This window comes from Podarcis tiliguerta, assembly GCF_965153285.1.
Source record: "Podarcis tiliguerta genome assembly, chromosome: 3".
Classification (NCBI taxonomy): domain Eukaryota; kingdom Metazoa; phylum Chordata; class Lepidosauria; order Squamata; family Lacertidae; genus Podarcis; species Podarcis tiliguerta.
The window spans coordinates 17,171,839-17,190,499 of NC_139536.1; the positions used below are offsets into that span (position 1 = coordinate 17,171,839).

An 18,661-nucleotide genomic window follows, 5' to 3' on the forward strand; every position below is an offset into this window, starting at 1 on the left:
AGCCACCCATAGGAGCTGGGATAGGTGTGGCCTGGGAAGGGGGCCAAGGGGCCAAACAAAAAGACCTGCCCCAAACTAGAGGTTCTTTGCTTGGACTCCACTGTCTTTACTTTACAAAATCAGTTTGTCACTCACAGACCAAATACAGACATACCTGTACTGTTGATGCAGCTTCTCAATTGGTTCTGCTCCATTGTGAATACCCATTTGAATAACAGCACTTGCATGAGATATATTTCCTTGCATGCCAAGCTTCTGAGCCCAAGCACAATACAGAAGAGATGATTTGCTACCAACCCCTTGGCTGCACAAATAGTCAAAAAAATTGCTCGGCTTATCGATGAAGTCGGCCTAGAGGAGATATAGACATATGCACATTAACATTCATTTAAAAGAAAGTGAAGTCAGCTTAGTAACAATAATGTTCCATTATAAAAGCAAGGACAAGAAAACAACCAACACTACCATCGCTATTTGCAAACTAGCTTTCTATGAGTGTGAAAACATCTTTCAAGACAAGCTACTCATCTGGGTGGCAACTAGTTCAATTTTGAATTGAGCATAAGTGACCGAAAGGCCACTCATTGATTCATGACCACATGAACCAAGAAGAGAGTAAAGGGCTCTTCAATCTCTTCTTGTCCATTCTACACCTCAGCTGCTCACTCCCTTGTACAAGCCAAGGAATAGGCATCAGTAGTTGAAGTACAGAGTGGGAGAACTCCAAGCCCTGCAGACAAGGCCATCTCTATCACCTGGCCAGGTGGAAGAAGGTATCCAGTTCATTTCCCGGTATGTCTGGTTAAAAAGATCTCTGTCAGCAGGTGTGGAGAAAGACCCCTGTCAGAAAGCCTGGAGAGCTGCTGCCAGCAAAAGCAGACTACTTTGCAACCATATCACTATTTTTTAAAATGGCATGAATGGACAATAATGAGATGGACCAAAAGAAAAAGTAAATTTTAGTGTATTTTTCATCTTTGTTGGAAGCCGCCCAGAGTGGCTGGGGAAACCCAGCCCGATGGGCGGGGTACAAATAATAAATTATTATCATTATTAATTATTATTATTATTATTATTAATTGCCTTATACCAAGTCCATCTAGCTCAGCACTGGCTACCCTGACTGGCAGCGATTCTGCAGGGCTTCATAGAATCACTGAATTGTAGACTTGGAAGGGATCCTGAGGGTCATCTAGTCCAACCCCCTGCAATGCAGGAATCCCAGTTAGAGCATACATGACAGAGGAGCCAGATGGGCAGGGTATAAATAATAAAATTATGATGATGATGATGCAGGAATTCATTGCAGTCTTACCTGGAGATGCCAGGGACTGAATCTGGGACTTCTTGCATACAAATCAGATGCTCTGCTATTGAGCTCCGAACCTCCCCTGATGATGTGACTTAGTAAAAAGCAGCTTCAATGGCTAAAAGGAGAGTTTTGCTACATATTCAGAGCAGGCGTGCAGCAGAATGTGTGGTACAAGAGCTATCTGCTTGGGCTTGGTTATAGTAAAGGGCCAAGTAAAACTTTGATTGTGTCTTGGTTCACACAGAAGAAAACACTTGTGACACATCACAGGAGATTGGAGAGGATGAGGGGGTCAGGGGGTCTCCAGGTTGCCATCCAAAGAAGGATGGTGAATGTTCAGCCCTAGAGATGTTGCTGGACTCAAATTTCCATCAACGCTAGCCAGCTTTGACAATGGTCAGGGCAAAGGAATTGGAGTCCAGCATCATCTGGAAGGTGACAGGATACGCACCCCTGCACTAAAAGATACCCCCACACTCTGACATTCCTTTTAATTGCTAACTAACCAGATAAACAGGACTTCCACTGAACATCAATAAACATCAGATTAAACATTACACAATCCAAAGGTACAATAATTTAGATTCTTTTAATGCAAACATAATTATATCCCAACTTAAAAAGGTAAAGGTACCCCTGCCCGTACGGGCCAGTCTTGCCAGACTCTAGGGTTGTGCGCTCATCTCACTCTAGAGGCCGGGAGCCAGCGCTGTCCGGAGACACTTCCGGGTCACGTGGCCAGCGTGACAAGCTGCATCTGGCAAGCCAGCGCAGCACACGGAACACCGTTTACCTTCCCGCTGGTAAGCGGTCCCTATTTATCTACTTGCACCCGGGGGTGCTTTCGAACTGCTAGGTTGGCAGGCGCTGGGACCGAAAGACGGGAGCGCACCCCGCCGCGGGGATTCGAACCGCCGACCATGCGATTGGTAAAACCTCAGCGCCACCCACGTCCCACTATATCCCAACTTATAATTATATTATTTAAGGCTACTTACATCAATCCAAAACAAAAACTTAAAAACAATTTACTGTTCAGCATGTGCAAAGTTTTAATAAATTGTGCATCTATTCTGTATACGTACAAATGTCACACAGCAGTTGATGAATCTTGCGTCGTGCTGGTACCTCTGGTCACTTAAAAATATTTTCACAAGCCGCTCCAGCAAGTACAGCAGGTGCTTTTGTCTCCCTTCTACTCCCGATACACCTTCAACCCACTGAAAATACCTAAAAAGAGGAGCTGATCAATTGTATGTCTTACAGCAGCCAATCTTGGATCCCCAGACATTGTCAAACTACAGCTCCCATCTGCCCCAGCCAGCATGGCCAATTACCAGGGATAATGGAAAAGGTAGCTGAAAAACAGCTGGACACCCAAGGGTGGGAAAGGCTGCCTTACAGTATAGTTAGAATCCCTACTAAATATGCGGCCAGACACTATGAAGACATTTCACCAAAAGGAGCTGTTAACATGGATGCTGCCAGCTGCCAGGATCTCTACAGCAAAACAGTGGAAAGCATTATTTAAAAATCTGACTGCATCCTTATGATATAAAAACCTTTGGAATTCAGTTATTGCAGAAAAACTAACACAAACTACAGGTCTCTAAGGGGCAAGAATATCTTGATCATTTCTAATCATTATGGAGGGGTTTTATTTCATATGGTTTAGTTTCAGATATACAGGCATCTCTCTGCTCTCCATTTAGAGAAATATGGTTGTCATTGATTTTAGATTGGGTGTTATTATTTAGCTTTAGTTGGAGTAAAGGTACCCCTGCCTGTACGAGCCAGTCTTGACAGACTCTAGGGTTGTGCACCCATCTCACTCAAAGAGACCGAGGGCCAGTGCTGTCCGAAGACACTTCCGGGTCACGTGGCCAGCGTGACATCGCTGCTCTGGCGAGCCAGAGCTGCACACGGAAACACCGTTTACCTTCCCGCTAGTAAGCGGTCCCTATTTATCTACTTGCACCCAAGAGTGCTTTCGAACTGCTAGGTTGGCAGGCGCTGGGACCGAACAGCGGGAGCGCACCCCGCCGCGGGGATTCGAACCGCCGACCTTTCGATCGGCAAGCCCTAGACACTGAGGCTTTAACCCACAGCGCCACCCGCTGTCCCTTAGTTGGAGTAACTGGTCTTTTTTGTTAGTACAGTCATACCTCGGGCTGAAGTAGCTTCAGGATAAGTATTTTTGGGTTGCGCACTGCAGCAACCCGGAAGTAACAGAGCCTGTTACTTCTGGGTTTTGCGGCTCGTGCAGGCGCTTAAAATGACATCATGCACAGAAATAGCGAATTGCGATCCGCACAGACGCGGGTTGCGTTCGCTTCTGGATGCAAACGGGGCTCCGGAATGGATCCCATTCGCATCCAGAGGTACCACTGTACTTTTTTGTTTGTGGTTATAAAATAACTTGAATAAATCTAGAAAAGATAGAGGGCAGTCAGAGGAAAGACTAACCTATACCAAGGATCAAGTGGGTCATCACCGCTGTAGTTCTGTATGAGAGTTTCAAACATTCTGTGAAACAAAGCAGACAGCATCATATCAGTATTTAACACAATAATGGCAGTTTAGCAGTATTTGAATGGATCTGGCACTGTATCCCACAGTGCTTTCACAGACCCCTTCAAAGATACATGTGTCTGATTTCTTCCCCCTCCCCTTGCCACAAACTAGGGCTAAATTGGTGGCTCCAAACTGTCAAGGCCACCAGTATCCACCAACCTAAACAGACGTGCTGTCAGCCTTCAAAAGCCTGAAACTGGCTCTGAATGAAAGTGAAAACATGCGCTCAATATACTCAACCTTTTCAGTTGGCACTGAAGCTCTAGAATGTCATCTTTATGCTGTGAACCACCCTCAGATATTTGGATGAAGGGTAGCATACAAATATTATCAATAATAATCTTTAGCTAGGCCTGTATGGAACTGTCACTATGTGCCTCCTGGTACCTGCTAGGGGATTTCTTTCTTTAATTGAAGGGGTGGGCTAAATCAATCACCAGTTGCTTGACAACTCTTACCATTAAAGTATTTTATCACACTCTTTGACCCATGACATTTAGGATTGCCACCAGACGCAGGTGCCGCTGTGATTTAAACCACAGAGTCTAGAGCTTGCCGATCAGAAGGTCGGCGGTTCGAATCTCCATGACGGGGTGAGCTCCCGTTGCTCAGTCCCTGCTCCTGCCCACCTAGCAGTTCAAAAGCACATCAAGTGCAAGTAGATAAATAGGTACCACTCTGGCGGGAAGGTAAACAGTGTTTCCGTGAACTGCTGTGGTTTGCCAGAAGTGGCTTAGTCATGCTGGCCACATGACCCGGAAGCTGTCTGCGGACAAACGCCCAGCTCCCTCAGCCTATAGAGCAAGATGAGCACGCAACCCCAGAGTCGTCTGTGACTGGACCTAACGGTCAGGTGTACCTTTACCTTTACCTACTTAGGATTGCAGCCATTACATACTGAGATTTCCAAGTGGAGAATTATTATTATTTTACAAAATACAGTAGTAGCATAAAGCTTGATGGTTCCTTCCTCCATTACTTTTCAAGAGCTCCCCCCCCTTAATTTGACCCCTCCCACAATTTTGCACTAAAGTGCAAGTGAACAAATGTTTATTTTTTTTTAAAAAAAATGGCATTGCTGGCACAATAATCCACTGTCCACTTTTGCCCTTGCTACATAGACAGACAGACCTACTAGAAAGGCTGTTCTCCAACTGGAGCGCTCGCAGGCCAGTATTTCCCAGTTGTCCGTGTTTATACTACATTTTAAAAATTTGCCTTGAGACAGTCTTTAAACCTCTTTTGTTGACCACCAGCATTACACTTTCCATTTTAAAGTTCAGAATAGAGTAGTTGCTTTGACCATGGAGCAAAGGAAGCTAGACAAAATACACCTTCATAAAAAAACAACAACCCCAAACCACCTTACTTCCAGGCAGCAAAACTGAGGGTACCATTTTGCTGAATATTCTTGGGGTTGGTGGAGGAGATTCTTGGTGGTGGAGGAGATATTTCCGGACATTCCCTTGCAGGTGAGGCAGCCTCTGGGTTCAGAGTAAGAGAGGGAGGAGGATGGTCCCCTTACCTTTCCCCAAACAAGCTTCAAAGCCATGAAAGAAAACACGCACAGGGAGCGCGGAGTCTCACTGCCACGGCCTCTGTGCATGTGCAGAGTGCAATTTACCCCGCCCCCTCCCCCCGTAGCCCACCACCCTCCTACATCCCTTCAGATTTTAAGGCCCACGATAAAACACGGGAAAGGAGAAGAGCCTCGCCTCCGCCCCCCTCAGCCGCGACTACTCACTGTGCGCGCGCGGAAAGCTCCGCGGCTGCCCCAGGCGCCGGCCAAGCCATGGAAGCTGCCGCGTCCACCATAACTGGGAAGAAACATTTAAAAAAATTCAAACCGTCCCGCGCAGCCGCACAAGGCGTTCTGGCCCTTTCGGGATTGGCCGGAATGAGAGCCAATCAGAACGAAGGAAAGCGGAGAGTCTCTCGTTGGAGAGAAGACGTAGTAACGCCGCTGTTACAGAAGAGGTAAAGGGGGTGGGGGGATCCAGATAAGCATTACCCACGACCCTCGCTTCCGGTTCACATTCGAAGCCCACCGTATGCGGGGCAGAAAGATAATATGAGGAGGGGGCGGAGCTTCGCGTTTTTGATGTCCGGTCCCCACGACTTTTGCATCAGCTACTTGCTCCGCGCGCTCAGTTGGGAACCGGAAGTGTAGGTGCAGCTTTTTTATTATTATTAATTTCATTTTTATATTTATTTATATTATTGCTGATATTTACAACAACAACAATAAATTATTTGTATAAGGTAAAGGTAAAGGGACACCTGACCATTAGGTCCAGTCGTGGCTGACTCTGGGGTTGCGGCGCTCATCTCACTTTATTGGCCGAGGGAGCTTCTGGGTCATGTGGCCAGCATGACTAAGCCGCTTCTGGCGAACCAGAGCAGCGCACAGAAATGCCATTTACCTTCCCGCTGGAGCGGTACCTATTTATCTACTTGCACTTTGACGTGCTTTCGAACTGCTAGGTTGGCAGGAGCAGGGACCGAGCAACGGGAGCTCACCCCGTCGCTGGGATTTGAACTGCGAGCAACAGGAACTCAACCTGTTGCGGGGATTCTTACCGCTGACCTTCTGATCGCCAAGTCCTAGGCTCTGTGGTTTAACCCACAGCGCCACCCGTGTCCCAATTATTTGTATACCACCCTATTAAACGCTAAGGTAGCCTTATTCACCTTCGTAGTTTCCTATCACAGTAGCAGGAAACAAAAGTTGGCCAAATAAGTCTGCAATCCTATCGCTACTTCCCTAGAATTCAACAGGCCTCATGAAATATACTCGGAGTCGAGTGTGGATTTCATGCTCTTTATTCAGCTCATAGTGGTGAGGAGGAATGAAAGTTCCCCCAAAGTATCTGCTTTATATACATTATTTACACAATGGGCTGCACGTGATTGGCTAATTCCGGGATTCTCTTTAGGCCAATCTGGTTGTGGATTCACTTCCATCTGGAGCTGGATTGGGTGGCTCCTGCGGACCAATCATACTGCTGCATTCTGAATCCTATTGCTCTAGGACCAATCAGACTGCTGCATTTTGGATCCTATTCAACTCGGTACATAACACCTCACATGCTTTATTTTATTTTATTTGCTTACTGTATCTCTATCCCACCTTTTCCTCCAAGCAGCTCAAAAGTGGCATGGCATGGTTCTCTCCTTTCTCATTTAATCCGCCGCAACAACCCTGTGAGGAAGGTTACTGTAAACTGACAAGGGGGCTGATTTGAACCTTGCTCTCCCAGGTCCTAGTCTATCGCTCTAACCACTACACCACACTGGCTCTGAGCAGACTTGGCGAGGGTTGCGCTACTAGTTATACTGGCACCCACGGCAGAAATTACCACAAACCACCTATCTCTGAAAGTAAAGGTACACGTTTTTAATAAACTAAAAACCCCAACCATTTACAGGACGACCACGATCAGCTGCCTCACACTGTTTAATGGTCAGGCCTACCTTGGAAACTAGGGAAATAAGGCTGCAGTCCTTATGAAGGCAGCGGGAGAAGAAGACAGGCAAGTACTCTTTTAAGTGTTAGTGAGATAATTTGCAGTGCTCAGTGTTTTCAAGTGCAATTTGATCTCATATTGGCAAATTCAGGTTATACAATCGAAGCTGATTTGGACATCTTGGCCAACAAGATGAACACTTAGGCCACACTACATTCCTCAGTTTTTCTTGCTGTTATTGCTGGTTTTTTATTTTTTTGACAATTACGTATCAATAGTCTCTCGTTTTCTCACACAAGTTCTAATTTCCTTCATTTCCACAAGAGGGTGGCAAACAATAAGTTTTTCAAAAATGCCTCATAGCAGGCCTCTATTCTTTTCTTAAGATTAAACAAAGTTCATTCTGCGGGTGAAGCTTGACTTCAGTTACTGACAGTTCCTAATAACTAGGTGTGCCTTTTTCATTTTGTAAGCTTGAAGAAAAAGCTTTCTCCAATAGTGTCACCTAGAAGGGTAGCCACACTAGTCTGTTGCAGCAAAAAACAAGCAGCATTTAGATACCTTGCAGCACATCCTACTCATATCTACTCAGAAGTTTGCTCCACTGAATTCATTGGGACTTGTACCTAGATAAGTGTTAAAAAGAGTAACAAGAGTTTTTATGACATAAACAGTTCATGACTGGAGTCCACTTCATTAGACTTTTGGAATGCTGTCCTCATTTAAGGCTCTGCAACAAAATGTTGCAGTGTTGAGTACAAGCCTTCAGGTCTCCAAAAATTCCATTCCACATTCTCTCTTATTTTCTGTCCTCACTCACACAGTCAGCTAGCAGTTTATGCCCATAGAGGATACTCAGTCCTCATTTTGCTGTGTCATCCCCCACCCATACTTTTTCGGTTTTATTGGGCAGGTGTGTGTGGCCACTTTTGTTTCACAAAGATTGGTACCCGGAGTATTAAGATTGCTATTAGGAAATACGATAATAGGTGTTTGAACAGGGATGATGCTACTTGCTTGCCTGAAAACAGGATGGAGGTATATTTGTATGTTTGTAGAAACATCTGTCTTTTTGCATGGCTGGGATGTAATCTGCTGTACAAAGGGCAGAGCCACATCCATTATTCTAGCCTCCTTTGCACCCTACCCTACCCAGGGAAGCCTCAGGCTGAAAAAGATTCCACAACACTTATGGGCTCAGAAGCGAGTCGTACCAAGCTCAGTGGGATTTCCAGGTAAGTATGTATAGGATTGCTGCCTAAATCTTTCACAACAGAATTAACTGGTGATAGCATGATCACTATAGCTTTTTTATTTAACAAGGTGTATGATGGTTGTGCTGTAAGAAACGGTAGAACTGTACTAAGAGAAACTGCTTTTGCTTTCCCAATTTACCTCATTATAGCAGGAGAGGATTCGATTGTGTCCCCATTTAATTGAAGACTGATCATAAAACCATAGAGGCCAGAATCCAGCTGTACATTATCGCATTGAAATATAAACTTATTTTGTAAGATTAGCAGTTGTTAATACAGGTGCAAGTCAACATTCTGACAGTAACTGCCCTACAGCCCAAGAGCTTAATGTGTGAACAGAACATGATATAAATTGCAAACACTTTTTAAAAATGCTGACATCCCTTTCTTTTACTTTGTACTGTTATATTACATGACCCAATTCCTTATACTGAAATTTTATTTTTACCACGTTTAATTCAGTGGGCACATTCAGTTCCTCATGATAGTATTACTGTACTTCCTGTTGCATATTATGATGCTATCCTAGTTCATGCATTCAAAACTCACCCTACATGTAGTGATTTTATTTCACTGTCAGTTAAAGCTGTTAAAAAAGTTGCACAGTTAATCAACTTGCACAGCCAGAGCCTATGCATAATTGCTCAGAAGAAAGTTCCACTGAGTTCAGTGGGGCTTGCTCCCAAGTAAGTGCATAGGATTGCAGTCTCAAAATTCTCAAGTGGTTTGAAAGCCCTAGTAGCAATACCTTGATAGAAAGAAATGTTCAGTTCATTAAATCAGTCTAGCATATTTTGGGTTGCTTTGTTTAAACTAGCCATTCAGGGCCATCCCTACCATTTGGTAGACAGTAGCAGCTGATCTTGAGTATCATGTTAGTAAGTCCAATATAATATTGCTGTATTTATACTCCCAGAGAGAGGCTCTTGTGGGATTTTCTGTTTCAGGTGCCAAACTAGCTTGATTACAGTACCCCATGACTTGGGGAGAGGGACACAGTTTGGTATTCTGCCTTAGGCAGAAAACTGTCTTGGATCAGCCCTGAAGCTAGTTTAGTGTCTATGTTCGTGTTGTTTAAAATGCCTTGTAAATCACCTTGAAGGCCTGTCTTGGTAGAACCTTTTTATTTTTTAGAATAAATAAATATGTATCTTGCCTTATACTTTTATTTGGAATCACATTTGTGTTTTAAATGAAGTCCGTGTGATTTATGGGAACCACTAACTGCATCTGGTACTCTTCTCAACATTTTCTGGCAAATTAATCTCAGATTACTCTTTAGTGCAATCAGGTGTTGCCTATACAGCAAGGCGGGCTTCTTTTCATATGGAAGTTCTTCAGACTTGATACGAAACATCTGGGTGCCCAGTAGGCTGTGCCAAGATTGACAGTGGAGCTGATGATCTGCTAGAGAAAAACTGTTTTTCGTAGCTGACAAAAACACACACACACATTTTCTGTTTTGCCAATGCAGAAAAGAAGAAAAAGAATACTTACTTTGTGCTTCACTCATCCAAGTCCTGGCCAGGCAGATGCTTATGAGAACTCCTTGCCTCCCTCCTTGTGAAGAAGCATCTCTTAATATTGTCAACACTTCAGAAAGCTTTAAGCGTAAATAGGTGTTGGGTGAACAGTTCGGCATATGGCTGTGCCATGTTGTATACCTTGAGGAAATGGCTGGATTGCTGCAAAAGAGGTTAACTTGGCATACATGGTTCCACCCACTTTCATCCTCGGAATAATAATAATAATAATAATAATAATAATAATAATAATTTTAACCTATACCCTGCCCATCTGGCCAGGCCTCCCCAGCCACTCTGGGCAGCTCCCAACAGAATATTAAAAACACGATGAAACATCAAACATTAAAAACTTCCCTAAATAGGGCTGCCTTCAGATGTTTTCTAAAAGTCAGATAAAGAGGATGCTCGGGTTGCAAATGTGATCTGTGCGGGATGCACGTTAGAAACCCACAGCGTTCGGCGCTTCTGCGTATGCGCAAAGCACGATTTAGTGCTTCTGTGCATGCGCGACCCCCAAAACCCAGAAGTAACCCGTTACGGTACTTCCGGGTTTCGGCGGGTCCGTAACCTGAAAAAACGCAACCTGAAGAATCTGTAACCCAAGGTATGACTGTAGTTTTTCCCCCCCTTGATATCTGATGGGAGGGTGTTCGACAGGGTGGGTGCCACTACCAAGAAGGTCTTCTGCCTGGTTCCCTGTTGGCTTCTTGCAGTGAGGGAACTGCCAGAAGGCTCTTGGCACTGGACCCAGTGCTGAATTTACATATAACCTAAACAAGCTATAGCTGAAGGCCCCCCCACTCTCTTGGCCCCCCCCCAAAAAAATATTAAGGGAAAAAATCTGGACGTACATTTCCAAAATATACGATAAAAAACAAATAAAATAAAACCTACATACAACAACAGTGTTTTGTGTTGTGTGGGCTCCTGTCATTAAGTAATGGACCCTGCCTGCTAGCCTGTTCCCTAAAATAGCACAGGTTTGCTCATTTCTATATATAGGGTGCCTACATTCTGCTATTTATAAGTAGTTTGCTTCATATATTTACACCTAGTATTATTTCATGTTATAGCAAGTTTCTAGAGACAACAATGAGTCTTTGTGAATTGTGTTTCTAAAGGAACTTTAGTTATTGCCAAATGCCAATGTGTTTGCATTATTAATTTTTTTATGAATAAAAAATAGTTTTAAGTTAGAGCTTAATTATTATTTCACTATTAATATACTTCTTCTTAACTGTATTTCAGTTCAACCATTACTTTGATAAAATAAATATTTTGTTATGTGCAAATGGCTTTAGATACCTATTAGGTCTATAAATTAGGTAGGGTCTCAGCAATCTGTGAGGTAGGCTAGGTTTTCAGATGGAGACTCTCCCAGCATGCTTCAGGGCTGAGCAGGTGGACTTGAACATAAGGGAAAGGTAAAGGGATCCCTGACTGTTAGGTCCAGTTGCGGACGACTCTGGGGTTGCGGCACTCATCTCACTTTATTGGCCGAGGGAGCCGGTGTACAGCTTCCGGGTCATGTGGCCAGCATGACTAAGCCGCTTCTGGAGAACCAGAGCAGCGCACGGAAACGCTGTTTCCCTTCCCGCTGGAGTGGTACCTATTTATCTACTTGCACTTTGACATGCTTTCGAACTGCAGGGACTGAGCAACAGGAGCTCACCCCGTTGCAGGGATTCGAACCGCTGACCTTCTGACTGCCAAGCCCTAGGCTCTGTAGTTTAACTCACAGCGCCACCCATGTCCCAGGACTTGAACATAGGTCTCCCTAAACCAAACCAGCGTTCTAACCACGACTCCATGCTGCCTCGTGATTGTACCGACTGTGAGACCTTACCCACGGGATGGTCTACTCTGCACATACATAACCCAATATACTTAATCAGGCATGGGGAGCCACAGACCCAGGTGTCTTCTGCCTAGCCTGCAGGACTGCCTAAGCCACATCGCTCAGTGACCCTGCTCCACACCCTTCTCAGGTGCTTTGGCCGGGCAGGAAATGTGTCCTTGAAGCGTTTTAATGCCTCTTAGTTGGGGGATGGAGGGAGGTTTGGGTGTGCAGAATCTTCTGGCTTTTGTGTGGCTGAAGTGTAGCCCACTGTAGAAAGGCAAGGGTCCCATCCACTGCGCCACCTACTTTCCCCTCAGGCACCATTGGAATATGGTTCCTGGAAGGTCGTCTGCAAGGGAATATGCTCCTGGGATGAAAGAGGTTCCCTGCTTGTGCACTAAATACAGTGGTACCTCGGGTTACAGACGCTTCAGGTTAGAGACTCCGCTAACCCAGCAATAATATCTCAGGTTAAGAACTTTGCTTCAGGATGAGAACAGAAATTGCACCGCAGCAGCAGCGGGAGGCCCCATTGGCTAAAGTGGTACCTCAAGTTAAGAACAGTTTCAGGTTAAGAATGGAGCTCCAGAACGAATTAAGTTCTTAACCCGAAGTACCACTGTAGCGAACTTATTGTCTGAGTGCAGATCCGTATACAGTGGTACCTTGGTTCCCAAACGCCAAAGTAAGTAAGTGTTCCGGTTTTCGAACGTTTTTCAGAAGCCAAATGTCAGGTCCGGCTGTTGGCTATTGTTTCCATGGCGCCTGCACCAATCAGAAGCCACACCTTGGCTTTCGAACATTTCAGGGGTCAAACGGACTTCCAGAACGGATTCAGTTGTCGCTTTTGTTTTTGCTGTTTATTTTGCATTTTTGTTTTTGAGGGTTTTTTGGTTACCGGTAATTTGCTTTTGTGACTGTGTAGAACCCAATTCAGCTACTGATTGATTGATTGAGTGACTGCGGATATGGATAAAAGCCCCCCATTTGAACAATGACTGTCATCAGTGCAGGTAATAAAAAAATTAATTTTTATTTTTATCATCCATAATACTGTCTTATTTATTCTATAATACAATACATTATTGCTTTCATTTTATAGATCAATGGTCTCGTTGGATAGTAAAACACATGTTAAATTGCTGTTTTAGGGGTTGTTTTTAAAGGTCTGGAATGGATTAATCCATTTTGCATTACTTTCTATGGGAAAGTGCGCCTTGGTTTTGGAACACTTTGGTTTTAGAATGGACTTCAGGAATGGATTAAGTTTGAGAACCTAGGTAACACTGTATAGTCAAATGACATCACACACACACACACACACAAACACACAAAGAGGGAGGGTCTTGGCGGCTGGGTTCCTGAGCAAGAGCACTCCAGACCGCAACATTTTGTTGCAGATTCTGTTTGTACCGTTCTGTTGCTGAAACTTAGCAGGTCTGGCCCCTGCACACTGCCTGTACAGGATACTTGTCTGGGAACCACATGGAAGCAGCTGAGAGTGGGGGAGTCTGAGCTCAATAAATACATTCCTGGTGGCCGTCTCCCTTTGTCTGGGAGTGATCATGCAGAAAAGCTCTAAAATAAAGGGTAGATGACCTCTCAAGTTTGCTTTATGTCTTACACTTTCCTGTGTGGACATTAATCTTTGTGCGGAAAAGGACATGTATTTTGCAATATGTGATGTTATGTTGTGGGGGGAATGAAGTGTATTTTTCATGGCAGCTATACAGATCAGGCAGACCGAGACGACAGCTGGGGAGAAAAGGTTTTTAAAAACGTGGCTTTGTTACCTCCCGAAGCTGTTTTGGGCCATTCTGAACTGATAGGATTGTAAATAAGTAAATATTTGAAGAAGTACTCAAGGTACTTAGAGATACGTATGTTTAAAACCTTGCAATGAGATCCCTATCCTCAATTGGTTAATGATGCATTGGCTACGTTGACTAGAGTGAAATTTCACTTGAGTGCTAAGTCTTAAGGCATTAATGAAAGGCATTGCTCTTTCGAAGCTCTGGCATATAACATGTTGCTATTTAAGAACAGAGCTGTGTGAGATGGCATTTTCCATTTTTCATACAGGTGTCTTTCTGTTGTCACTGTTGAGTTTCCATCCTCTCAGCTCTGTCTGAAAGATTGTGAACTGTTATCTGCATGACAAGATGATGGAGGTTTCCCCAAAACAGCTCTTTTAGAGATAACACATCTCAGTGCTTCCACCTACACAGCAAAAAGAGATTTCCTGGGGTGTAGGTGTTGTCTCTCACAGGGCTCCAACGCTTCTCTCTCTCTCTCTCTCTCTCTCTCTCTCTCTCATACAAAGTCTATTCTTTTATACTGTATCTTATGCGCATACACACACACAAACTTCATTAGGAGACTTCAGTTTCGCAAGAGAAAAGAAGCGCAAGGCTTCTTTTATCAGCTGACTGGTAGTGCTTTATTGTTTATACAAAGAAAAGCAAAAATAGCAAAAGGGTCTTGCTGGCATTTGAAATCTTCTGGCTTACTAGAACTGAGTTACTGTTTCTATATATTTTTTCTGTTCATAGATTTCTTTGGTTTGGTGCCTTTTGACTATTTTGATCTCTGGGTGTTTTCTGCTGTAGGTTTTGGTAACAGCAACCTGCTGTATGCCTGTTGTCGGGCCCTGAGGAGGGATGTTCTGTAGAAAGAAAGAAAAATCAACAAAAATTATTGGGTGGGGCGGGTGGGCGAAACTTCGGTTTTTAAATAGATCTCTCGTTATGGCTTAGTTTACGTTATTCGGCTTCCTGGCCATAAGAGCTCCGCTGTAGATTCTGTGGGTGTTTTAGGGTGTAAGCGTGCATAGAAAGTGTGGGGAGAGCAAGGAATTGTACGTCAAACAGCAAGAACCTAAATACAAATAGCGCAACATACATAAAGTTTATTTGATGAAATAAAATATTTTAATGCTTTACTGCAGTTTTACTGCTCCCTGCAATCACAGCAGGTGCTGTGATTCCCCAGCAGTCTGACTTCACTCCATTGTCTCTCGAGACAGACAGGTGCCAACAACAAAACCCAGCAGTAAGATAATTAAAATAAAAATTCCTAGGGAAATGAGGTTCATAGGATCATAGAATCATAGAATCATAGAGTTGGAAGAGACCACAAGGGCCATCGAGTCCAACCCCCTGCCAAGCAGGAAACACCATCAGAGCACTCCTGACATATGGTTGTCAAGCCTCTGCTTAAAGACCTCCAAAGAAGGAGACTCCACCACACTCCTTGGCAGCAAATTCCACTGTCGAACAGCTCTTACTGTCAGGAAGTTCTTCCTAATGTTTAGGTGGAATCTTCTTTCTTGTAGTTTGGATCCATTGCTCCGTGTCCGCTTCTCTGGAGCAGCAGAAAACAACCTTTCTCCCTCCTCTATGTGACATCCTTTTATATATTTGAACATGGCTATCATATCACCCCTTAACCTCCTCTTCTCCAGGCTAAACATGCCCAGCTCCCTTAGCCATTCTTCATAAGGCATCATTTCCAGGCCTTTGACCATTTTGGTTGCCCTCCTCTGGACACGTACCAGTTTGTCAGTGTCCTTCTTGAACTGTGGTGCCCAGAACTGGACACAGTACTCCAGGTGAGGTCTGACCAGAGCAGAATACAGTGGCACTACAGGTTCATCAGAGGATGAAAGCAGGGAAGGCATTTAGGACACGGCTGAGGAACCTGTGCCCCTCTGTATCTTGTTAGGCTTCCATCAGCACCACCCAGCCCAGCCAAATATTAAAGACGATGGGATTTGTAGTCTAGCAGCATTTGGAAGACCACACGTCCCCCACCCCTGATTGAGATGAGGCAGCACAACCAATCAGTCCACTCAGTCACCACCCACCTGACCTTAGAAGGCAGGGTCACCTGGAAAAACTTTCAGATTATGATCTTAACAGACAGGCAGATTTGCATGACCACAAGCTGCCCTTTAGTACAGAAGTGCATGTGGCGCCGCTCTAATGCTCTTTTCATTATCTCTCTGCGATGTGCACATGGTGCTTTCTGCAGCCACAGAGAATCATTAGGTCAGACCGAAAATGTGCAGGGCAGTAGCCAAAGGGTAAGTTTCAGCTCTCGGTGAAGTCCCGAGGGCTAGCGGGCTAAAATCCGAAGTGATGTGGAAATGACCTGTCCAGGCTCTTTAAACCAGCCAATAAACCTTTATTCCTTCCAGCTTAATGGAACTCCATATTTATTTATGTTTATTAAACGATCAGACTTTTCCAGTGGTGAGAGCTCCCAGGCATGCTGCCAACCCGCCTTATGATAACACGGCAGCGAGCGGCCAGCAGTATTAAATACTTTCCTATACTGATAGCACGTTGTCAATTCATCCAGCGGTGGCATTAAATTATCGCAGACGTGAGCGTATGCTGACAGAAGCATGAAACAGTCATGCAAATGAACTCGGCCAGCCAGAGAATCAAAGCAACAGGAGGAGGAGGAGAAAAAGGAAGAAACCATCCACCCACTCCAAGCACGCTTGCCATCCTTCCTCAAATCTTAACTCTTGCAGCGCCACAAGCCAGTCCGGTAGAAACATTGCTGGTGTTGTTTTTAATTGTGACTGATGGACTTCAGTTCCTGGATTCCAAGGGCAAACTTCTAAGCTGTGTGTGTCAAAGCAATTGTATTAGAAGCGACATACAAATAGTACCTTTTCAGGGAAATTGAGGTGATAGCATAGAAGAATTCTCTGTAATATATACCGCTACCATCTCCTCATCTTTGTCTTTGTTTCTTGCTTTCGTCCCTTGATGAAGCTGGTTCTGCAGCACCTTCGATCTGCACTCCAAACAACTAGTTCCATCAGTGCCTGCTGTTTAGGTGTGATTTATTGGAGGAGTTTATGGGATCAGTTGAGCCACCCGGACAGGACTTTGGGACAGAAGCCCAGGGGCTCTGAACACAACAAGACTATCTTAGCACGTTTGAAGCTGGTGAACACATTGCTATCTAAAGAATGACTGCCCTTGTAAGCCCAGAGTCCAAAATTACCCAGTTGCACCATTAAAGGGATAGCGCCCATGACGAAGATCTTTTCTTCTTCTCAAGGTGTTCTAGAATTGTTTGAAACTTTTAATTCAGTATGTGAAGGGATGCTCTCTGTTCTTGTCTTGCTCTTGTCTTCACAGAGGCATCTTGCTGGTCCTTAGAAACAGGATGCTGACCTAGATAGGCTCCTGATCTAGCAGGATACTTATGTATAGGTAGAGATGTATTTATAGGTGTCTCCATGTAGTTAATAATAATAATAATAATTTTATTATTTATACCCCGCCCATCTGGCTGGGTTTCCCCAGCTACTCTGGGTGGCTCCCAACAAAGGACTAAAAACAGAATAGAACTTCAAACATTAAAAACTTCCCTAAACAGGGCTGCCTTCAGATGTCTTCTAAAAGTCAGATTTATTTCCTTGACATCTGATGGAAGGGCATTCCACAGGGCGGGCGCCTCTTCCTGGCTTCCTGTAACCTCACTTCTCACAGGGAGGGAACCACCAGAAAGCCCTCAGATGGAGTGGAGACACTCCTTCTGGTATACTGGGCTCTTTAAAAAGCAAGACAAACAATGCAAGGCAACCTCTCCCTCTGTATGCCAAGGGTGGCTAACCAATGGCCCTACAGATATTGTGAAGATTCCCAACTTACCAACTATCAGGGATGGTGGGAACTGTAAGACAGCAACATCCTGGAAAGCTCAGTTGATTAGAGCATGGTGCTGATAACGTCATGGGACAGCTGCATATTCATTCCTGCATTGCAGGGGTTGGGCTAGGATGATCCTCAGGGTCCCTTCCAGCTCTATGATTCTATGATCTAGAGCAGTGTTCCCCAACCTTGGGCCTCCAGCTGTTTTTGGACTACAACTCCCATCATCCCTCGCTAGCAAGACCAGTGGTCAAGGATGATGGGAATTGTAGTCCAAAAACAGCTGGAGGCCCAAGGTTGGGGAACACTGATCTAGAGGGCCACAGGAACATAAGAATCTGCCTTATACTTGGTCAGACCAGTGATCCATCTAGCTCAGTATTGTCTACATGGCAAGAGTTCTCTAGGATGCAATGTCATTTGCAACCCCACCTGGAGATGCCAGGGGTTGAATTTGGGACCTTCTGCATGCAAAGAATTTGGGACCTTCTGCATCCCCTTCATGGATCACTGCCTTGCCGTGGCGAAGGGGCTTGAAGAACTCAGAGAAGCTATGAACTATGCCGAGCAGGGCACCCAAGATGAACAGGTCATAGTGGAGAGTTTGGACCAAACGTGATCCACCTGGAGCAGGAACCGGCAAGCCACTCCAGTATCCCTGCCAAGAAAACTCCATGGACAAAGACAACAGGCATGCAAAGAAGATGCCCTGGACCACTGAGTTGCAGGTCTTCTGCTCGTGAGCTCGTGCGCTCAGTTTCACCACTCCCTTGGCTTTTCTGGAACTAGGGGAAGCAGCTGCTATGCGAAATTAGGAAAACTGAGTGCGTAAGGCTATTTCTCTGACACCCAGACCACCTCCTCCCCACCACGTCATTTTGCTTGTATAGTTGTCAAGCTGCCAGAGCTGGATTGAGGTTACTGCCGCAGTAGCAGTAAAGGAGGAAGTTGCTCTGGTACTTTACAGAAATAATTGTCTGCGCGCACACACCTTCTTTCTAAGCTCCCATT

At 44.7% G+C, this 18,661-nt stretch overlaps 3 protein-coding genes across 6 annotated transcripts in view; 1 reads left to right on the forward strand and 2 right to left on the reverse strand.

Moving 5' to 3' along the window:
• The window catches only part of BUB1 (BUB1 mitotic checkpoint serine/threonine kinase), a 34,648-nt gene extending 29,219 nt beyond the window's left edge, over positions 1–5,429 (reverse strand). Inside the window, exons 1-4 of the mRNA XM_083432327.1 lie at positions 5,251–5,429; positions 3,779–3,838; positions 2,398–2,542; positions 155–351 (exon numbers count right to left, since the gene is read on the reverse strand). Of these exons, the coding sequence (XP_083288453.1) occupies positions 155–351; positions 2,398–2,542; positions 3,779–3,838; positions 5,251–5,348 (500 nt within the window). The 5' untranslated portion in view covers positions 5,349–5,429. The remainder of the gene's footprint in view (positions 1–154; positions 352–2,397; positions 2,543–3,778; positions 3,839–5,250) is intronic.
• Positions 5,430–5,800: 371 nt separating this feature from the next.
• The window catches only part of BCL2L11 (BCL2 like 11), a 93,679-nt gene continuing 80,818 nt past the window's right edge, over positions 5,801–18,661 (forward strand). Inside the window, exon 1 of one of the 3 annotated variants that reach the window (XM_083433189.1) lies at positions 5,801–6,052. The gene's annotated coding sequence lies outside the window, so the exon portion shown is untranslated. The remainder of the gene's footprint in view (positions 6,053–18,661) is intronic. The other 2 variants (XM_083433187.1, XM_083433188.1) reach the window with 2 other exon arrangements.
• LOC310674182 (uncharacterized protein) overlaps positions 14,361–18,661 on the reverse strand; it is a 276,582-nt gene continuing 272,281 nt past the window's right edge. For both annotated transcript variants that reach the window (XM_083433186.1, XM_083433185.1), the window contains one exon: positions 14,361–14,640. In XM_083433186.1, the coding sequence (XP_083289312.1) occupies positions 14,485–14,640 (156 nt within the window). In that variant the 3' untranslated portion in view covers positions 14,361–14,484. The remainder of the gene's footprint in view (positions 14,641–18,661) is intronic.